The sequence below is a fragment of the Saccopteryx leptura genome, chromosome 12 (genome assembly GCF_036850995.1).
Source record: "Saccopteryx leptura isolate mSacLep1 chromosome 12, mSacLep1_pri_phased_curated, whole genome shotgun sequence".
NCBI classification, from domain to species: domain Eukaryota; kingdom Metazoa; phylum Chordata; class Mammalia; order Chiroptera; family Emballonuridae; genus Saccopteryx; species Saccopteryx leptura.
In genome coordinates, this window is record NC_089514.1 from 10439248 (window position 1) to 10458078 (window position 18831).

At 48.2% G+C, this 18831-nt stretch overlaps 1 protein-coding gene across 1 annotated transcript; it reads right to left on the reverse strand.

Moving 5' to 3' along the window:
* Window positions 1-1175: 1175 nt before the first annotated feature.
* PPP1R17 (protein phosphatase 1 regulatory subunit 17) lies at window positions 1176-18322 on the reverse strand. The gene is made up of 5 exons (XM_066353933.1): window positions 18244-18322; window positions 12180-12295; window positions 9100-9258; window positions 7011-7163; window positions 1176-2032 (listed from the first exon to the last, which is right to left on the reverse strand). The coding sequence occupies exons 2-5, from the start codon at window positions 12259-12261 to the stop codon at window positions 1953-1955; spliced, it is 474 nt and encodes a 157-aa protein (XP_066210030.1). The 5' UTR covers window positions 12262-12295; window positions 18244-18322; the 3' UTR covers window positions 1176-1952.
* Between the last annotated feature and the right edge of the window lie 509 nt (window positions 18323-18831).

An 18831-nucleotide genomic window follows, 5' to 3' on the forward strand; every position in this document is an offset into this window, starting at 1 on the left:
TCTTGGCTGAGAGAGCCATGGATGCCACATATTTTAAAATGTAATTCCGTGAGAGCCATACAACGACCCGCGTACGTTACACATTATCCAATAAAAATCTGGTGCTGTCCCGGAGGACAGCTGTCTTTGGCTCCAGCCATCCGCAACCATGAACATGAGTGGTAGAAAATGAATGGATTGTAATACATGAGAATGTTTTATATTTTTAACGTTATTATTTTTTTTTATTAAAGATTTGTCTGCAAGTCAGATGCAGCCATCAAAAGAGCCACATCTGGCTCGCGAGCCATAGGTTCCCGACCCCTGGCTTAGTCAAACGTTTTGAAACCTCGGTGGGTCAAAAAAGAAACAAAAACAACAACTAGTCCTGTAAATCTCTTTTGCAACCTCTTCTCTTTAGCACGGTCAGGACATAGAGTGTTTTCAGGAGAAACGCACCAGGACATCGAGATGGGCGAGAAGCGTCTTTATTACCAGCAGGGACCTGCGTCTTGTCCACGTTTGCAAGAAGGACAGAGAGGCAGAAGGGATCACCACACTGTTGGGAGTCGGGGTGAATACACAACTTCCAAATGGTCACTTTTAGGCAGGATCTGTTCAAATACCCACCTTTGTACCCTTGACCAATGGCCTTTTCCCCTGCCTTTCACCTGGTGACCGGGCCCACGTGCGAGCCTCCCCTCCCCCCACTCAGCCCGCACGACACCCAGTGCGCGGAGCAGAGCGCCGCTCTACAGCTAACACTGCGTCTTTCCCTTCCATCCAAGAAAGCATGTGGGGTCCACGTAAGGAAGAATGAATGCTAAACATATAGGCATGACCTTCCTCTGTCCTTAACTTTTTTTTTCAGTGTAACTTGATCACAAGTGTTGGTATTTTACCTTAGTAACGGTTCACTTGTGACACAACTCACAAATCGTAGGAGGGCATGGTTAAGAGATGTTTTAAAAACTCAACACAAACAGGCTATATTGCGAAGCTTCCCAGATAGATCAGCACTCTCTTCCTCTAATCCAGGGGTCGGGAAACTTTTTGGCTGAGAGAGCCATGAACGCCACATATTTTAAAATGTAATTCCGTGAGGGCCATACAATGACCCGTGTATGTTACGCATTATCCAATAAAAATTTGATGTAGTCCCGGAGGACAGCTGTGATTGGCTCCAGCTACCTGCAACCATGACCATGAACGGTAGGAAATGAATGGATTGTAATACATGAAAATGTTTTATATTTTTAACATTATTTTTTTTTAATTAAAGATTTATCTGCGAGCCAGATGCAGCCATCAAAAGAGCCACATCTGGCTCACGAGCCATAGGTTCCCAATCCCTGCTCTAGTCTCTTCGTCCAAGACTGCTGGGGGGTTGGGAGGAATCCCCTAGATCACATAGGCACCTTTAGGGCATTGGTGACAAGGATCTTAGGAACAACACTTGGACTCTTAAGAAGAAATGAAGGAGATAAAAGACCTCGTTCTCCAAAGCAACCAGAGAGTGAGAACCCACAGTCTCCCCTCCCTACCTGGCACCGGAAGCCCCCGCCTGAGCCACGGACAACAGGAAGTCAAGTTCCTCCCAACAGCCTACGCCGGGAAATACCGGATCCCCATGTTCTCCACGTTCTGAGCTCCGGGAGCTGACCCAGAAGACACGGCCGCCGAGCGCTATAGCTGACCCCCCCATCACTGCCTAAATTAGAGGGAGGACCTGCTTCCTTTCCGCGGCACTCGGAAATGCAAACGCAAGAGGTGGGAAAAGAAACCAGATTCAGGAAAGAAGACAGAGGCAGAGAGGCGCCCGGCGGTCTGACCGAGCGCGTCCTGGGGTGCCGGCGTCTGGATCCCGGAGGCCAACTGTGAGAAAAGGGGAGCAGAGACAGTCTAGTAGTGTTTGCTAGGTCGCCGCCGGGCGCCGCTCTAAGCTAGTTACAGTGGTCTCAGGGGAGCTGCTTTTAAATGGCTATCTTGTCCCCGTCCTTCTCGTCATCTTCCATGATCACTTTGGATCTCTCCTCCCTGAGCAGTGTCAGACCTGCAAAGCAAAGCACAAGTGAGCTGGTGCAAAGCGAACAGTGTCACGAGAGAGAGAGGGAGAGCTAGGTGGCCCTACGGGGCCTCCCCAGAGGAGCTGAGGCTCAGCGAGGATGCCACACTCGGGTCAGAGGGGGGACACTGGCCCCGGGGGTCAGGGGCACCCTTCACCTCTTCTCCACACTCTGTGTTGGTGCTCATGGCACTGCAGGGAGGGAGGCACGTGGAGTTTGGAGTCCAAATGTTTTGGACTCCTCATTCCGCTACTCGATCTGTGTTGGGCCAGTTAACACCTTCACACCTCAGTTTTCTCTTATGGAAAAGAAGGGCCGTGAGACTTACATAAAGGGAGATTTTGACAATTAATTAAGAAGTAGGCAATGATACTCAGCACAGCGCCACACCCGTGAGCAACGCAAGGTCGGCTTTTCCTCTCCTTTACAACTTGCGAGTTTATTTTCCTTTTGTAAAGCACTGGGAAGCCTCATGAAGTCAAACTTAAACACACTCTACTAACATCTGGGGAAAATAATGAGCATAGGCTCTGAACATGCCATTTCTAAATGTCCGCTCTAGTGCTAATAAAGTTAACATAGTGCAGGGCAACATGAAAATATAAAGAATAACTAGTGAGTTTTTCATACAGCTATTGATATATGGCTACAATATATTTTAAAAACCTGTTTTTTGTTTTTTTTTTGTATTTTTCTGAAGCTGGAAACGGGGAAAGACAGTCAGACAGACTCCCGCATGCGCCTGACCAGGATCTACCCAGCACGCCCACCAGGGGGCGATGCTCTGCCCCTCCGGGGTGTCGCTCTGCCGCAACCAGAGCCACTCTAGCGCTTGGGGCAGAGGCCAAGGAGCCATCCCCAGCGCCCGGGCCATCTTTGCTCCAATGGAGCCTTGGCTGCGGGAGTGGAAGAGAGAGACAGAGAGGAAGGGGAGGTGGAGAAGCAAATGGGCGCTTCTCCTATGTGCCCTGGCCGGGAATCGAACCCAGGTCCCCTGCACGCCAGGCCGACGCTCTACCGCTGAGCCAACCGGCCAGGGCAAAAACCTGTTCTTTATATCAAGATGATTCTTTTTTTTTCCCTTTGGGGATTAAATTATCCTTTCCTCTATGAACTTTTAGTGAAAGTGAACCAGCATTGGTATTTGTATAGCTGAGCACTGACTTTAATATCTTATAATGGAAAAATATATGGTAGTTCATCACAAATCGTGATTTCAGGAATACCACGGCTTAGGATGAGGCATCTATCAGTAGCGCCTGCATCTGTATATAATCACGCCCTTCTTATTCTCAATGCTTACTACTGTTGGCTTTGGCGAGTTGAGAATGAACTGTCTGGTGGTTTAACCCAGTCCTGGTCCTCGTGCTGTCCTGTGGGAATGTCCCGGAGCCAGAAAGCTTTGCCTTTGGGGGTCATTCAACTTTGCGCAGGTCCCTTCACTTAGCTGAGCCTTGGTTTATTCATCTGTAACACTGGATATAAAAGAATCTGCAGCTCCCATAGGGGGTGATGCACCATCCAGGTTTAGGCACACATTCTCTCAGGCATCAACCACACCTGCCCTGAGGCTCTGTTAAAGCACTTCCACGCAGCGGGACCCCCCACTGCCTGGTGAGGTTCTCACAAGGTGTTGTACCACCCAGCCCAGGACCTGGGATACAGTGGGGATTTAGAAAAGGTCAGTTCCTCCCTTCCACACGCTATGTGGAAGAGCTTAGGACACCTGGTCGCGGGTTAGAGCTTGCTGTGCTTTTATGGTCCAGCTGTCAGTGCAAGGTCTCTAAGGGTCAGTTCGCCTAGCAGCAAGCTGACTTAGGCCACGATCCCTCCCACCCAGAGCACCGTCTAAAGCTGGTCACCTGCGCTGCAGACATGCCCCTCTGATGTAAGGGGAGCCAAGGCTAAGACTCTGCCTCTCCCGCTAAACCACACCAGAGAGGGCGCTCTGCTCCCAGCAGGACAGAGAGGGGTCACTTTCTGAGGATGTACCAGCCTTCTTTCTACAAGTACAGTATTGAGCTTTGGTCTGCAAATGTTCAGAGCTCAGGATCCACTTTTCCAGGAAGCTTCTTGTCAAGGATGCTAGCTAGCCTCTTTCGTCATGACTTTCCCTGGTTCCTTTTGCCAAAGACTTCAGTGAAAGACTTCATTTTCCTTAAGTAGATCTCAGCTACTCCGATTTGACCAATCACAACCCAGTGTGCTCCCTGCCACGCCGTCACCAAGAAGGGGGCCCTGGCAACTGTGGGCCAAGTTGGAAGCGAACCACGGGCTGGCGATAAAGCCCGAGGTTGACTCCTCACTAAGGAGTCGTCTGGCAATCGGAACCCATCAAATAAGCTCGTTAACCTAGAGGAATGAAGGTAGTTAGCCAGAGATTTAGAACGGAGCAAATCCTTGTCCAGTCCTCACTTGCCAAGGGCTAATGAGAGGAGACGCCTCCAGGGTGCATTTGTCTGTGAGTTCCTCTCAACACCCTATTAGAACCAACGTGAGTCTCCCCGAACATCTGCTGAGGGCTCTGTCTTTATCAGCTTAACCAGCATTTCGAGTCCTGCCAAATCTTTAGATACGAAAAGGCACTTCAAAAACGAAGTGCTTCAGCTAATATGCTAATAGAAGCTCGAGTCATAGAACGCCACCTAGAATCACAAATACAACACAGAGATGCGCTGATTCAAGGCGTTTCAGAATGTGTGCGGAGTCTATGGATATACAACCCCCTCTCCCCAGCTCTGTGTACTTTGTACTGTGTACTTTGAGAAACATTTCTTTACTCGTTCAGAAACTGCTCTCTTGTGGTGTAGATATTAGGAAGAAGGCAGCTTCCATTGCCAGATAAACAAAGCTCAGTGTTTTAGGAGGTTCTTTGAATCAGCGGGTTTATATGGAGAGGTAAAAAAATGGTGGCTAGGAACAGTCTCCCTTTTAGAAACTCTCCCCTTTATCTCAAAGACTGTAGGGTTGACTAGAGAACGAAGGGGAACTCACAGGAACTGTGCTAAGGGTTTCAGATACTTTATTTCATTGTCCCAACAATCCCAGGAGACAGGAGGTATGGTCCTCCTTTCAGAGATGGATGAAGCCTGGGAGGCTCTTATGGTTGGTGTCAGTGACCCAGGGTCATAAATGAGAATGCAGCAGAATCAGAGATTAAACCTAGATCTTTCTGACTCCAAAGCCCCATGCCCAACACTGTCTACTAAGGTGACCCATCGACCAAATCTTCCTCTAGAGGAGCCTCAATAAAAACAAACAGATGGGGAGAAAATAGTCAGTCTTCTAGTGGAGAACTTGGAACTGCAGAATTGTGATTTCCAAACAGAATATATTTTAAAAACCCAAATAATCATCGAACATCGCTATACTGAAGGGACTGGACTAGACACCCAGTTCAATACCAGCAACGAGGGCAATGCACAGACTGGTTCTCATGACTCCATCAAACTGATCATTGACGAAAGCTGATCTAAATAACAGCCACAACAACGGGAACAGGAAGAGGAAGAACAATACTAAAAGGGATGACAAAGTCTTGGTATTAGCATGCCCTTGTCTAACAGAGAGCTAGAATAGAGCTCAGAATAGAAAAGGCTCTTGTTTTGAGTTGGAGGGCTGTGTCAGTGGAGACCCTGAACTGGCTGAGCCTGGGGGGGGGGGATGGGGGATGGGGGGGTTGGAGGATCAGTGTAGGTAGGAATGCAGGGACTGTAACCTAGGACAAGCGTGGCTGAGGCAGCCTCAGACCCTCCCCATTGGTTGTTGGTCCATTTCTCTAGAGAAAGGCCTCTCCTGCTCCATGCCCCATTGCCTGGTCTGCTCCTTGGAAATCAGTGACCCTGTGTGCACCCCTGACAGCCTTGTTATGATGTCTTCTTCTTTGCTGTCTTTCAGTTTGTTTCTTTATCAAATGAAGTAATGGGGAAACATGGTTTTATAATAACAACCAAAGCTCATCGCCTCCCCAAAGGATCCCTTGTGGATTGCTATAATAAAAGTCTTGGTATTTGCCTGTCCATGTCTAATACAGAACTAGTTCAGATCGCTATAACAACACAGGACAATGCGAAACTGCCCACTGGTGAGACAGACCTGGGTCAGAACTCCCAGTGTTTGCTTCTGAGCACAATTTGATCCATTTCTCTGGCATCTAATCATCCCATCACCAGTGCAATCCATCCATCAGCCACCCATCCATCGACTTCATCCTCAGAAGACTTCAAAGTGGCTCAGTTATTTAAATTCTCCCTCAGTTTCTTTACCAGTAAAGGGAGATAGTAGCTACTTTATTGTGTCATTCAGCTGATTTTTAGAATTCCCTCCTCTACCACCCTGACCCACTATCTATGTAAAAAACACGCACACACACTGTCTTCTATTGTAATCATGTCTGATCCCCCAACCTGCACATGAAATCCTCAAGGACAAGACTGCACCTCCCACTGGCTGTCTGCTAGACCGGAGTTATGAACAATGTTCAGTAAGAGTCCTCGGCTGGATCTGACACATATGAAGAGAGCTATCATCATTTCTGCATCTCCCTTTCTCTCCCTCTCCCTCTCTCTTGTTCTGAGGATTTGGCCAATGTATCGGGTGTCCTGAGAGAATCAGCCATCAGCTGTAGGACGCACGATCCAGGGCAGTCTGGGGGGGGGAGGGCATTTCGACTCCCTTCTCAAGGACCCGCTGACATTTCTATTTCATTGGCTCAGTGGATTCGGCCAGTTCTGCTGAGGTGTGAGTAAGACTCTGACCCTCGCCCACCTCCGTGCCCGCCCTGGGGGAGCTGCCCAGGAGGGTAAAGCAGAGAGGCAGCAGTAAATGTCACTCCTCCCCAGAGCACCTCTGAGCGACACAGACTGCTGGGCAGGCCCGGGGCCGTGCCCGCGGCACCTCCAGATGGCCAGGCTCTTGACCTGCTCCCTTCACCACCTGCAAACGGCCTGCACCAGCTCTTTTTACCTGCTGCGAAGGGGGACGGGTGCGGGGCAGGCGTGTCTTTTCTCCTTGGCTTCTTCTGTTCCGGGTCAGCGTTGTGAAGAGTTGGGCTCGTTCTGGCCTTTGGGCGTCGCTCTTGGACCTCGTAGCGTTGAAGTAACTGTTCTGAAAGCACACCTGTGTCGTTCAGAGGACAGAGGGAGAAAGACGGTCAAATACACACCTCCTCATAGCCAAGGTCTCTGCATGCGTCTCTGCACACACACACCCAATAGTGGTTGTCACCGCATCTTTTCAAACTTATTTTAACAAAAGCACTTTCTAAAGCTTGGTATCTACTGAAGCTACACTGGAGAACATCTACGCGAAGGGTATTACATGCCTGATTGGAATATAATATGGCTCCCCCTGTCACACACCCACAGAGAGTGAGGCAAGGGGGCGGGCCCAGGGAGTGTAGCTCATGGGTGTCCGAGCCAGGACGCAAGCCCGGGTTTGTCTGCCTCCTCCGTCAGAGGTAGATTATTAGCTGTTCCCCAAGCCACATGCTCTATTTTCATGATGTAATCAGTTCTCTCCCTCCCTCTACCTGCCTCCTCACCTCTCTTCTACGTGGGAAATTTTCCTCCACCATTTATAAATCTGAAAACAGCCCCCTCTATAGCCTTGCCACCATTCCACTGCCCAGACCGGGCTCCCGGGGTCCTCCTCTAAGGACCTCCAGGATGATGTTACTTCTCACTGCACAGTTCAGCTATTTTGGTTCTGACCGTTGTTTAATTTATTCATTTGAAATAAAATGGAATCTAAAATGAAATGGATTGAGGTCACATCAATCCTTCCCAGAAGACTCTGTGTCCTATATAGCGTGTCCGTAAAGTCATGGTGTACTTTTGACCAGTCACAAGAAAGCAACAAAAGACAATAGAAATGTGAAATCTGCACCAAATAAAAGGAAAACCCTCCCGGTTTCTGTAGGATGATATGGCAGCATGTGCGCATGTGCAGATGATGACATAACACCACGTATACAGTGGAGCAGCCCACTGCGATGCCAGTCAAGATGTGGACCATACAGAGGAAAGTTCAGTGTGTTCTGTGGCTCGCTAAATTCGAATCCATGACCAAAGTGCAACGTGAATATCGGCGCGTTTATAACGAAGCGCCACCACATAGGAATAACATTACTTGGTGGGATAAGCAGTTGAAAGAAACCGGCAGTTTGGTGGAGAAACCCCATTCTGGTAGGCCATCAGTCAGTGACGAGTCTATAGAGACTATATGGGATAGCTACCTAAGGAGCCCTCAAAAATCTGTGCGTGAGCCCACATCGAACTGCACTGAATAGGTATGAAACTGGGAGGGTTTTCCTTTTATTTGGTGCAGATTTCACATTTCTATTGTCTTTTGTTGCTTTCCTGTGACCGGTCAAAAGTGCACCATGACTTTACGGACACACTGTATGTTTCATATCCTGCCGAGGAGGCTGTGAACAGGGAGGACCTTGAATAAGTGGCCTGGAGGCAGGGAGGAAAGGAAACAGGACAAAACAAAACATTTGGGAACAAGAGAGCATCACATGGCCCACACACGGCTGCTGTGGAAACACGTTAGCTGTTCACCAGACTGCATGCTTTGCTCCTGGGCACGGAGCTGGGCTACATTTCCCAGCCTCCCCTGCGGTCAGATGAGGCCTGTGATGGAAGGAAGTGAAAGAGCCCCTGCAGGCCTGTCCCTCCTCCACTCTGTCTCCCCCGTGCCTGCAGGATGGATGCTGATGTACACGGTGACGTTGGAAGCCGTGTGATACTGACGTCTCAAACTCCATCAGCCTAAATCCCCGAATGACCGTCTGGAGCAGAGCTTGCCTCCCCCCCCACCTCCAACTTGCACTATCAGTGAGTGAAACATAAACTTGTACTGCGTCATGTTAATATTTTGGAATGAATCTGTTATAGCAGCTGGCCGTACTATAACTAAGACAGATGGAGAAATTGTACCAATGATTAAAAAACACTCCAATTTTTAAGAAAGAAATAAATGGTAAGATGGATGTGATCTAGAGGCAAGCAGGTCCCTAGCCAGGTGTGCGCCCTGACCGCATGGACCTTACCTGGTATGAAAGGCGGGATGTGCACAGCCGGGGTATCTTTCCTCCGCGGCTTTTTCTGGTCTGCCTCAACGTTCAGGGAGACCTGCACATTCTTCCCCTTCCTTGGCTTCTTCTTGAGCTCGCAGTCCTGAATGAACTGGTCTGAAAGGTCATCTGGTTCTGACAGGATGCCAAGGAAAGAGAACGGGACAGGAGTCAGCCACTGGTGTGAAAGAGAAAAGCATTTCTTTCCTGCGGCCTCTTCTACGGAGAACGTTAGTAGCCTTGCATGAATATGTGGAATACAATGGAAGCCTGGACTTCTGTGAAAACTCCAAATGAAGAGAACTGAAATGGGACGAACAGTCAAGGCAAAGAGGGACTATAAAGTCTCTTTAGGCGACTTCTGATGGGAGAACAGTTCTCTGGGCTAAACGCCCCTTTTCAGTTTCCTTGCTTAAGGCTTGCTTTCTTTGGAGACCCCAGGGGACAGAAGGTGCCTTGTGCTCTCTGAGGTCTTATGATAGGGTGCTCAGTGCATTACACACCTCCACGCCTCTGAGTCACAGTTGGGCTTCAGGGTGGTCCTTCCACTGTGCTGGCTTTGCAATTCTCCTGTTTGCCCTTCTTAGAGATGAAAGATGTGTACCCTTTCTGTCATTTTATTCTCAATCACCTCTGCTTCCAATAAATGCATGTTGAATGCTGAGGAAGTGGAGTAGGATCTGAGTTCAAGTCCTGACTCTGTCACTTTGCTAGTTCTGAGAATCTGGGCCTTTCTAGAAACTTTAATATTCTCTTAGCTTTTAAAGTGAGGATAATATTAAGTCTTGGTGTGTGTGTGTGGACACGCGCATGCGTGTGTGTCTGCCTGTCTGTGAGGGAGAGAGAGAGAGGCAGAACTAGAGTTGATAATGGTGGTAAAGCCCTGATACAAAAGATCTATTTCAGATGCTCACAAATGTGGACTCCAGCTATCGCCATGATGAATTTGGGGAAATTAAGAGATTAACTGGACCTTTTCAACTTCCTTCCTCCTTCCCTCTCTCTCTCTCTCTCTCTCCCTCCATCTCTCCCTTCTGCCCTTCTTCTCTCTCTGTCTCTCTTTCTCTTCCTATTTTATGAAAATATTCAGGTCAGTTTCTTTCAGACACTGAAGATTAAATGTATCAAAACTTTGCCCTTCTAGCTTTGTCGATCTAGATGTCATATGTCATTATTTATTGACTGATCCAACAAATGTTGGTTCAGCAAGGCCAGGCTGGGAGCCAGCCCCTGGAACTACAAGGACAAGTAAAAAATGGCCCCTGATCTCAAGTTGCTTATGATCTATGGGGCTTTATATCTGTATGCTCATTTGTTTTGGAAAACTCAAATTATATATAAGGAACCTACCATCAGAAATATTTAATAACCACACATCATTACGGCTGCACCATCAAAAGCTCACAGTGAATAACCAAAAAGTCAAACAGCATCACTCTCTTTGGCCAATTTAATAGCAATACACATTTCCTTTCACCTAGAAAAATCATTTCAATTTAATAAAGATTAGCTGATGTTGTACTACACGTAAGGCAGGAGACGATATAATTTTAAGTTTACATACACACAAAAAAAAGGAGGTGAAAGGGGAACTTTATTGAGTACTACATAAGTACTAGGTGAGTTTAAATCATTCCAGTGTGTGGGATGGACCAGTACCTCTTCTGATCTCTCAGGGCCTGTGTTTGCCAGTCGTTAAATAGTGGGAGGAGCAAACAGAGGTTTAGACTGCCGATAAAAGGCTGCTGGTGGGTAAGGGCATTAGGGTTAAATCCAGGCTCTGGGGTCCATGATTGCTATTGCCTGGCTAAAAATGCAGTTTTAAAGATTTGTTACCGCCTGACCAGGCAGTGGCGCAGTGGATAGAGCGTCGGACTGGGATGCGGAGGACCAGGGTTCGAGACCCCAAGGTCGTCAGCCTGAGCGCGGGCTCATCGGGTTTGAGCAAAGCTCACCAGCTTGAGCCCAAGGTTGGTGGCTTGAGCAAGGGGTCACTCGGTCTGCTGTAGCTCCCCCCCCCCCCACCGTCAAGGCACATAGGAGAAATCAACCAATGGACAACTTAGGAACCGCAACAAAGACTTGATGTTTCTTATCTCTCTCCCTTCCTATCTGCCTGTCCTTATCTGTCCCTCTCTCTGACTCTGCCACAAAAAAAAAAAAAATAAAATAAAATAAAGATTTGTTACCACATGGCACAGTTCATTCCCTCCACTCTATACATTTGTTGAACAAATGAATGTTGCTCAGAATGGGTGTTGCCCGGCTGGGGTCTGTGGAGGAACAGGCTGGGCAGAGACTCGTCACGGGTCCTGTTCAACCCAGAAGGCGATGTGGCCCGTAGTACACAGACTAAGACATTTGCTTCAATTCTGACTTTCACTTCCATTACACATTTTTCCACTTTTGGAGAAATCTTGAACATAAAATACCCTGATAGCAAGTGGGGAAAGGTTTGGGCGTGGGGGAGGGGGAGCCATAATGGGGCGCGAGGCATAAACAAAGGCTATGAATATGCAAAAGGCCCATCATCCATCAAAAACTCGAGAGTGTCTCATTTTTAGAAATGGGTAGAGGCAGAAATGTTTCTTGTATTTTCATTACAAAGGTTATGCAAAAAGTCAGTTCTGGAAAGGAAACAGCTTGACAATAAAGCAGAAAAAGGCCATTTAGAATTCTGTCTTGATAGGCAAAGAGAGATATTTGCAATATTTTATCGGCACCACACGCTGGGTACGCGCGTGAGGGGGAAACATTGCAAACCGCCACATCCCGTTGTTGCCTCAACAATGCTCTGCCTGGAGCTCATCTCGACCCCAAAAAGGTGACAGTGCCTTCTCTCTCTCTCTCTCTCTTTTAAACTCTAAGGAACCCCTCTCGGTGCCTCAGCTAATACTGACATGGCAGACACCATGGACCCATGGCTGTCTGTCCATCTGTCACCAGAGGCACAGACTGTCAGGGTGGAGGGGGCCTCCCTCTGACTTGTTTGCAAACTAAACGGCAGAGCCCCGTCTTCTGGACCCCCACCAGGGACACCCCCCTGCAGCGTTTACCTAGGTGGCTGCGCCGAGGGTCGAGTGTGTCCAGTCTGTCTTCGGGGAGCTCCAGGGACTGCATCGGCTCGGTGGACATCATCAAAGGAGGGCGGGCGTCTGTTCCTTCCCCAGCACTGTGGATGATGGGACACAAGTCTGTCAGCCTGTCTGCTGTCCCTTCACTCACTTGTCAGATAAGTATATTTATTGAGCACTTATTACATTCCCAAGTCATCCCATTTTTACTCTTCTCAGCTCCTAGAATCCTCTTCTCCTTAGCTACTAGAAGCTCTAACGTAAGATTTAAGCTAAAATAAACAAATCTCTCACACACATGCACAGGGGTTTGTGGGTAGTTGTTGTATATCAGATATCTAGTATTTTCCCTCTCTCAGATGCACTGTGGGAGTCTCAGAATGAACACCTGTCAAGTCTGAACTGGAAATGAGTTAGCGAGAGTTACAGAAAATATTAAGACTTACTAAGGTGACCAATCATTCTCCTTTAGGGAGGACAGTCCTTCTTTTGTAAGTGCCGTCCTCCCTCGAAAAACGTCCTCTTACATGTCCTCCTTTTTGATATTGGAAGACTAATCTGTAAATGTTTGTATTTAATCAATGCAGAGTCGATACATTGCATGTGATGTGATGTATTTGTATCTAAATGAGTACTTTTTTCTTACAATTATTAAAAATTAATAGGCATGTAAGCATAATTACAATATACAATATTACAAGTGTTTTTATTATGCATTTATCATATTACAGTGTATTATTACAATGAATAAAATGTTTCTTTTATTTACGATATTGTTTTCTTCAATTTATTTTTGTCCTCCAGCCTGACCAGGCAGTGGCGCAGTGGATAGAGCATCGGACTGGAATGCGGAGGACCCAGGTTCGAGACCCCAAGGTTGCTAGCTTGAGTGCGGGCTCATCTGGTTTGAGCAAAAAAGCTCACCAGCTTGGACCCAAGGTCACTGGCTCGAGTAAGGGGTTACTCAGTCTGCTGAAGGCCCGCGGTCAAGGCACATATGAGAAAGCAATCAATGAACAACTAAGGTGTCGCAACGCGCAATGAAAAACTAATGATTGATGCTTCTCATCTCTCCGTTCCTGTCTGTCTGTCCCTGTCTATCTCTCTCTCTGACTCTCTCTCTCTGTCTCTGTAAAAAACAACAACAAACTGTCCTCCTTTTCATTGTAAAAAAGTTGGTCACCTTGGCCTTACCTATATTTTCTCTGTTTAGAACTGCAAAGTAAGATTATGCCTATTTCATAGATGGGGAAACTAAGGCTCAGAAAAGCTATTAATTAATTAACTAAATCAGACATATATTAAATAGCCACTCCTTCAGACTTTCCACTAGGCACTCACGTCTCTTATAAATCAAGTGAATATTTGGAGCCCTAACTGAACAAGGCTTCTGGGCTTTTCTGACCATTGCATCCTGTAACTATAAAATCCTGAGATTTCCTCCCTAGCCATGCTGTGATGGTGGTAGGGAAAAAAAAAATCTGTCTCGAAATACCCTTTATTTTTTTCTCCCTAGAGATTCCTGACATGAGAGTGAGTCTGTCTCTTCCCCCCCTCACCCCCTCGCTCCCCCCACACCCCTCCTCCATCACTCTGAGACCACAAATCCATTGAACTTTCCAGAGCTATTAGTTGTGGGCGCCGGCCAGGAGCAGTGGAAATCCAGAAGGAACATGTATTAGGCCTGAATGGGAAGTGCGTTGGTTGAAATGTATAGGAAATCCTCATTAGCGCCTACCTAGATTCTGTTTCTGGAATTTCTTTCAGACCACTGCTTCCTCATGTCCTACTGTAGCATGAGTGGTTGGAGAGGAATAAGAGGATTAAAACGACCCACTGGTCCTCTTGTCTTGAGATTCCTGTCTTCCCCGCAGGCACACGAACACACAGACCAGCTAGGTGAACATTTCAAGCTCCTAGAATTAGTGCAGTTCAGTGGTCTTAGGAGCAAGAAGCCAGCTCTCTCCCTTTCTCCCCGGGAAGCCCGGAGGCTTCTCCCCCTACAGGCTGAGATCACTGCCTAGCAGATGGGGCCGTTAATGGATTACTTGAGCCCGGCTTTTAGTGCCACTCGGAGCAGACTTATTGTACTGAGTGACCTCAGCAGACATCAATTTGTACCGTCTTTAGTGTTTGTGTGCAGACTTCCAACTCCCTGGGACCATAGGGAAGCCTGCTGTTAACTTGGGTGACCAGCCACCACCTGCCTGAGTGGAGAGGAAAGCCATGGGCCCATCTCTCAGGACGAGTGGACTCGGTGCTGAGGTCTAGAGGTAAAGTGACAGCCTCGAATGCGGTCTGTGTGTCTACTTAACCAATCTTCCTCTTCTTGGGGGGCTGAAAGTCATTAGCCTCGTCATAGACTTTGTGCTGAAAAATGACCCCATGGAGAGAACCTGGTCAAAATACTCATTCTCCAGAAGAAAAAACCTGAGGCTCAAAGAGGTTAAAATGACCTGACGCTAGTTACACCCTAGAGCAGGGGTCCCCAAACTTTTTACACAGGGGGCCAGTTCACTGTCCCTCAGACCGTTGGAGGGCCGGACTATAAAAAAACTATGAACAAATCCCTATGCACACTGCACACATCTTATTTTAAAGTAAAAAAAAAAAAAAAAAAAGGGAACAAATACAATATTTAAAATAAAGAACAAGTAAATTTAAATCAACAAACTGACTAGTATTTCAATGGGAACTATGCTCCTCTCACTGACCACCAATGAAAGAGGTGCCCCTTCTGGAAGTGCGGCGGGGGCCGGATAAATGGCCTCAGGCGGCCGCATGCGGCCCGTAGTTTGGGACCCCTGCCCTAGAGTCAGAGTCATCATTTGTAGTCAGGACTCCTACCTTCTACTCGGGGTCCTTGCTGACAACACCCCCCCCCCCTCCTCCATAGCCTAAGGTAGCTGTCCTTGGTACTTAAGTCATGTGATGGCTCCTATGTGCCTAGTAGTTGGTTATTTAATTTAAACCCGACCTTTCAGGTCAAATAGATCTACATGAAATCTCAGCTCTTTAACTCAAAAGCCATATATGACTGATGAAGTAGCTGAAACTCAATGACCTAGTGAGGGTCAGTGGGCAAGTGTGACATCACCATCTATGCCCTTTCTCCCGACGCTGCTATCATAGAACCTGCAAAGGCTAGCTAGCACCTCTGTAGCATGCCAACTGGCACCCAGGGGGCACACGTCCCCTACTAGCCCCCTCATTTTTACCCCGTTTTCTTATCTGTAAAGTAGAGATAATAATACCTGTCTTGTAGAGTTATTCTGAAGATTAAATAGGATAGCTTCATGCTTTGCAAATTAGAGGCACTTGAGTAAGTGGCAGCCATGGTTAAGAAATACACTGTCTACACCCAACTAAACAGCCAGCTCATGGAGACCAGGTGTGCTGCTGGAAAATTCTACGCACTTATCGAATCTTCCGCTTTCATCTGGATGCTGGACCATGGGACGACCAGCCTTCATCTGAGCAAAACCGTCATCACTGCTTTGAGTTTGAGAACTAGGAGCCCCTCCTGAGGGGATGAACAGTGTGAGCCTCGGAGGTCCCTGAGCAAGGCGCAGGTACACCGTGATCAGTCACAAAGCTGACACCTGCGTCCTTCCAGGACAGCTCCTGGTGTCTGTGGGGGAAACACCATTTCAGTCTGGGACTGAGCCATGGTGGTGAACTGGCAAGCCTCCGTTGGCTAGGGCGCTGAGAGATGATTTTCAGATTTGGGATTTTCCACAACAAAAGTACCCCTGAGCTGGGCAGGGACGTGTTTTGCTCATAGCATTAGAAGACACTTCTTTTTTTTTTTTTTTTAAATCAAGGATGATGTTATTATGATTTTCTTGGCAAAGAAACCATCACACGAAGGAGAGCCATACCTGGAGTTCAGCGTTGCCTTATTAAAAACCGGCATTGTACCTGTCTCCATCTCTGTCCTCACGAGAAGGGTGCGCTGTGGGACTGAGCGGCTGTAACACCTGAGCTGGTCTAATTCTCAAACGACGACATGGACTGTTTCTACTTCCTGTGCCTGGTCTGCAGCGCACGCCTCTCCCGAACAGCCCCCACCTCAAGCTGCTCCCATCCTGCTGCCCCAGAAGGCTCCGCCCCCCCTCCCCCCAACAGCAGCCTAGGGCAGCTGAAGAACATTCATAAGCCCCAGGTCTTCCTTTCAGACCTAAATACCTGCTCCCTGGGGTCTTCCGGTTCCAGCCGAAGGGCTAGGGCCCTAAGAGACGCTTCGGGGATGTTTCATAACTGTTCTCTAGCACAGAAATTTGTGATCCTTTCACATTCTCTTGTGACTCACTGGTTCAGTGTCCTCTCTGAATGTTAACACTCACACAGTGAGGACTGGAACTGCCACTGTGTCAACTTCTGCCCATGCCCCCTCCCCTGCAGCCTGGCCCACGTGCCGTGGACATCGGGAACTTTGTGTCACGGGACACCCAAGGAGGGGTCTCAGGAAGCAGCACAACCACAGGCGTTACTGCTGCAGGAACAATATGAATATCTGCACTAAATGACATGACCAAAGACTGTATCCGTCCAGGGCAGGTGCTGCTCCCAAGTGTGGAAGGGGACAGAGCAAAAAACAAACAAACAAAAAAAAACCTTTTGGTTTTCAGAGGGCTTCAGATTTCTCAATGAGGGAATAAAGAATTCTGGGTCGGCATTATTTGTGCCACTGTTGTTGTTTGAGAGAAGGTGAGAGGTCTGATGTAGCACGGGACCAAGTGACAGCATTTCAGCGGCTGAAGGGGGTTTTCAGGCCCCCCTGAGCTAAAGTCTTGCAATTTCCCTTTGCTAATCCTTATGCTTGCACACACACACACACAAAAACCCTTTTCCCCCACAGAGAGACACTTGTGAAGCAAATACCACTGAGAGAGGAGTTATATTAACTGATGCTGTATACAGAGGAGTTATTAATGACACAGGTCACCTTCTCTTTCAAGAACAGGAACTGTAAGGTCCAGGGTAGTGGGTACCGGGGAGGGAAGCCCACCCACTCAGTGGCAGAAGGACAGGCACACAGAGCAGGCTGCCCAGCCTTTTAATAAGGCTCCTGGAAACTTAGTTTCCACATCTGTAAAATGGGCACGATCGCGGCCCTCCTTCAGGGTGGAGAGGGTTAGCCGTGCTGGGTGTGTACAGCTCCCAGCCTGGATCCTGGCACACGCACTCACACTTTAAGAAGTGTGACTTGCCTTCTTCGCTCTTTCAGTCTCCTGTTGTGGTCACATCAGGTGTGTCTAAATTGAGCAACTGGAATCATCCCCTGGTCCCATCTCTGGCCTCTCTGAAGCTAATGATGAGGTAAGAACAACGCAAAGTACACACCACTTCAAGGTCCTGGGACCCTGATACTACTATTGCTCGGGAAGGAGCGAGCTGACACTTAGCTTAGCCGGGCCGCATTCTAAATAACTCCCCCAAAGTCATCGGGCTTGGATTAACTTGATGGAATAAAAAGTGAGGTTACGTCCGTCCACTGTCCAATGCAGTGTTTGGCGAAAGTACCCTCTGGTTATGTAAAATTCTTATCCTTTGTCATAACTCTTCATAACCTGAATTGGTTGAATTCAGGTCAGAAAGTTCCACGTTTTGAAATCAAGTTTGCTCCTTCAGAAGACCTACATTCGCCGTATCCCCAGAGGAGTGCCTCTTCCTGGAAGCAGGGCACGGAGAGGTTTTCTGATAAGCACACTCTCCCCAGGCTTGAACGACCAGCCTCCCCACGCGGCTGTGTGACTAGGCAGCTACACCTGTGTTCATCTTCAAACTTCCCCGTTTAATGAGCAAGGACCCTGGTTCTTACAGATCTCAGGACCCCACTTCCCTTGGAGAACGACGGGAAAGGGGTGACTTTCCCTGCTCCCCGCCTCGTCCCAGCTTCGCCTCGCTCCAGAAAGCATGCCCTCGCCCCAGCCACGTTCTGCAGCCTCTTCTGCCCCAGCAACAATGAAAACAAACTAACTTATTAGAAACTTGTTTTTCTCTCCCCCACAAAGTTCTCGGAGTGAAAACCCGAAGCACTTACCTAGCAGCGCAGGTGCTGGGATGAGAGGTCCGGAGGAGGTGGGGAGGACGTGCTTCCTCCCTGGAGCTGGGCTGGCTTCTCCTGGGCTGCCCAGCCCCGCTCCTCTTATCAAGGGACCAGCTGCCGCTGTTGCCATGGGGATGCTCTGTTTCTCAGGCGCCAGGGCAAGGGGGATGGAGCTGTTAGAGCTAATCTCACAGCCGCTGTTCCCAAATGCAATAACCGTCCATTACAAAAACGCAGCGCACGCAGTTGTGCTTTGAGTACCTCGTGCGCGAGACTGGAGAGATCCGTGCGCACGGGCCAGACCCCTCCGGCCCTAGGACGGCTCCCCGCGGCAGGTTTGGTTCTGTTTTGGTCTCACTTTGCAAATATGGAAACTGAGGCCTCCCAAAGGCAGCACAAGTTAATTCAAACCCCCACATCTACTTGCATTTAAATTCAAAGTCCTTTCACTCCCTTTGCTAATCCTTATGCTTGCACACATACACACACAAAAAACCCCTTTTCCCCCACAGAGAGACTGCTTCTCGGAGGGGTATCGTGGTGGGAAGAAGTAAAATAGTAGCAATCGTTGAAATGTACCTA

Coding starts and splice junctions, on each gene's coding strand:
- PPP1R17 (XM_066353933.1), bottom strand. CDS start 12,261: ATGATGTCCACCGAGCCGATGCAGTCCCTGGAGCTCCCCGAAGACAGA. Junction 9,259..12,179: donor CCCTCGGCGCAGCCACCTAG/GTAAACGCTGCA, acceptor GCATCCTGTCAG/AACCAGATGACCTTTCAGAC. Junction 2,033..7,010: donor CCCGTCCCCCTTCGCAGCAG/GTAAAAAGAGCT, acceptor TTTGCTTTGCAG/GTCTGACACTGCTCAGGGAG.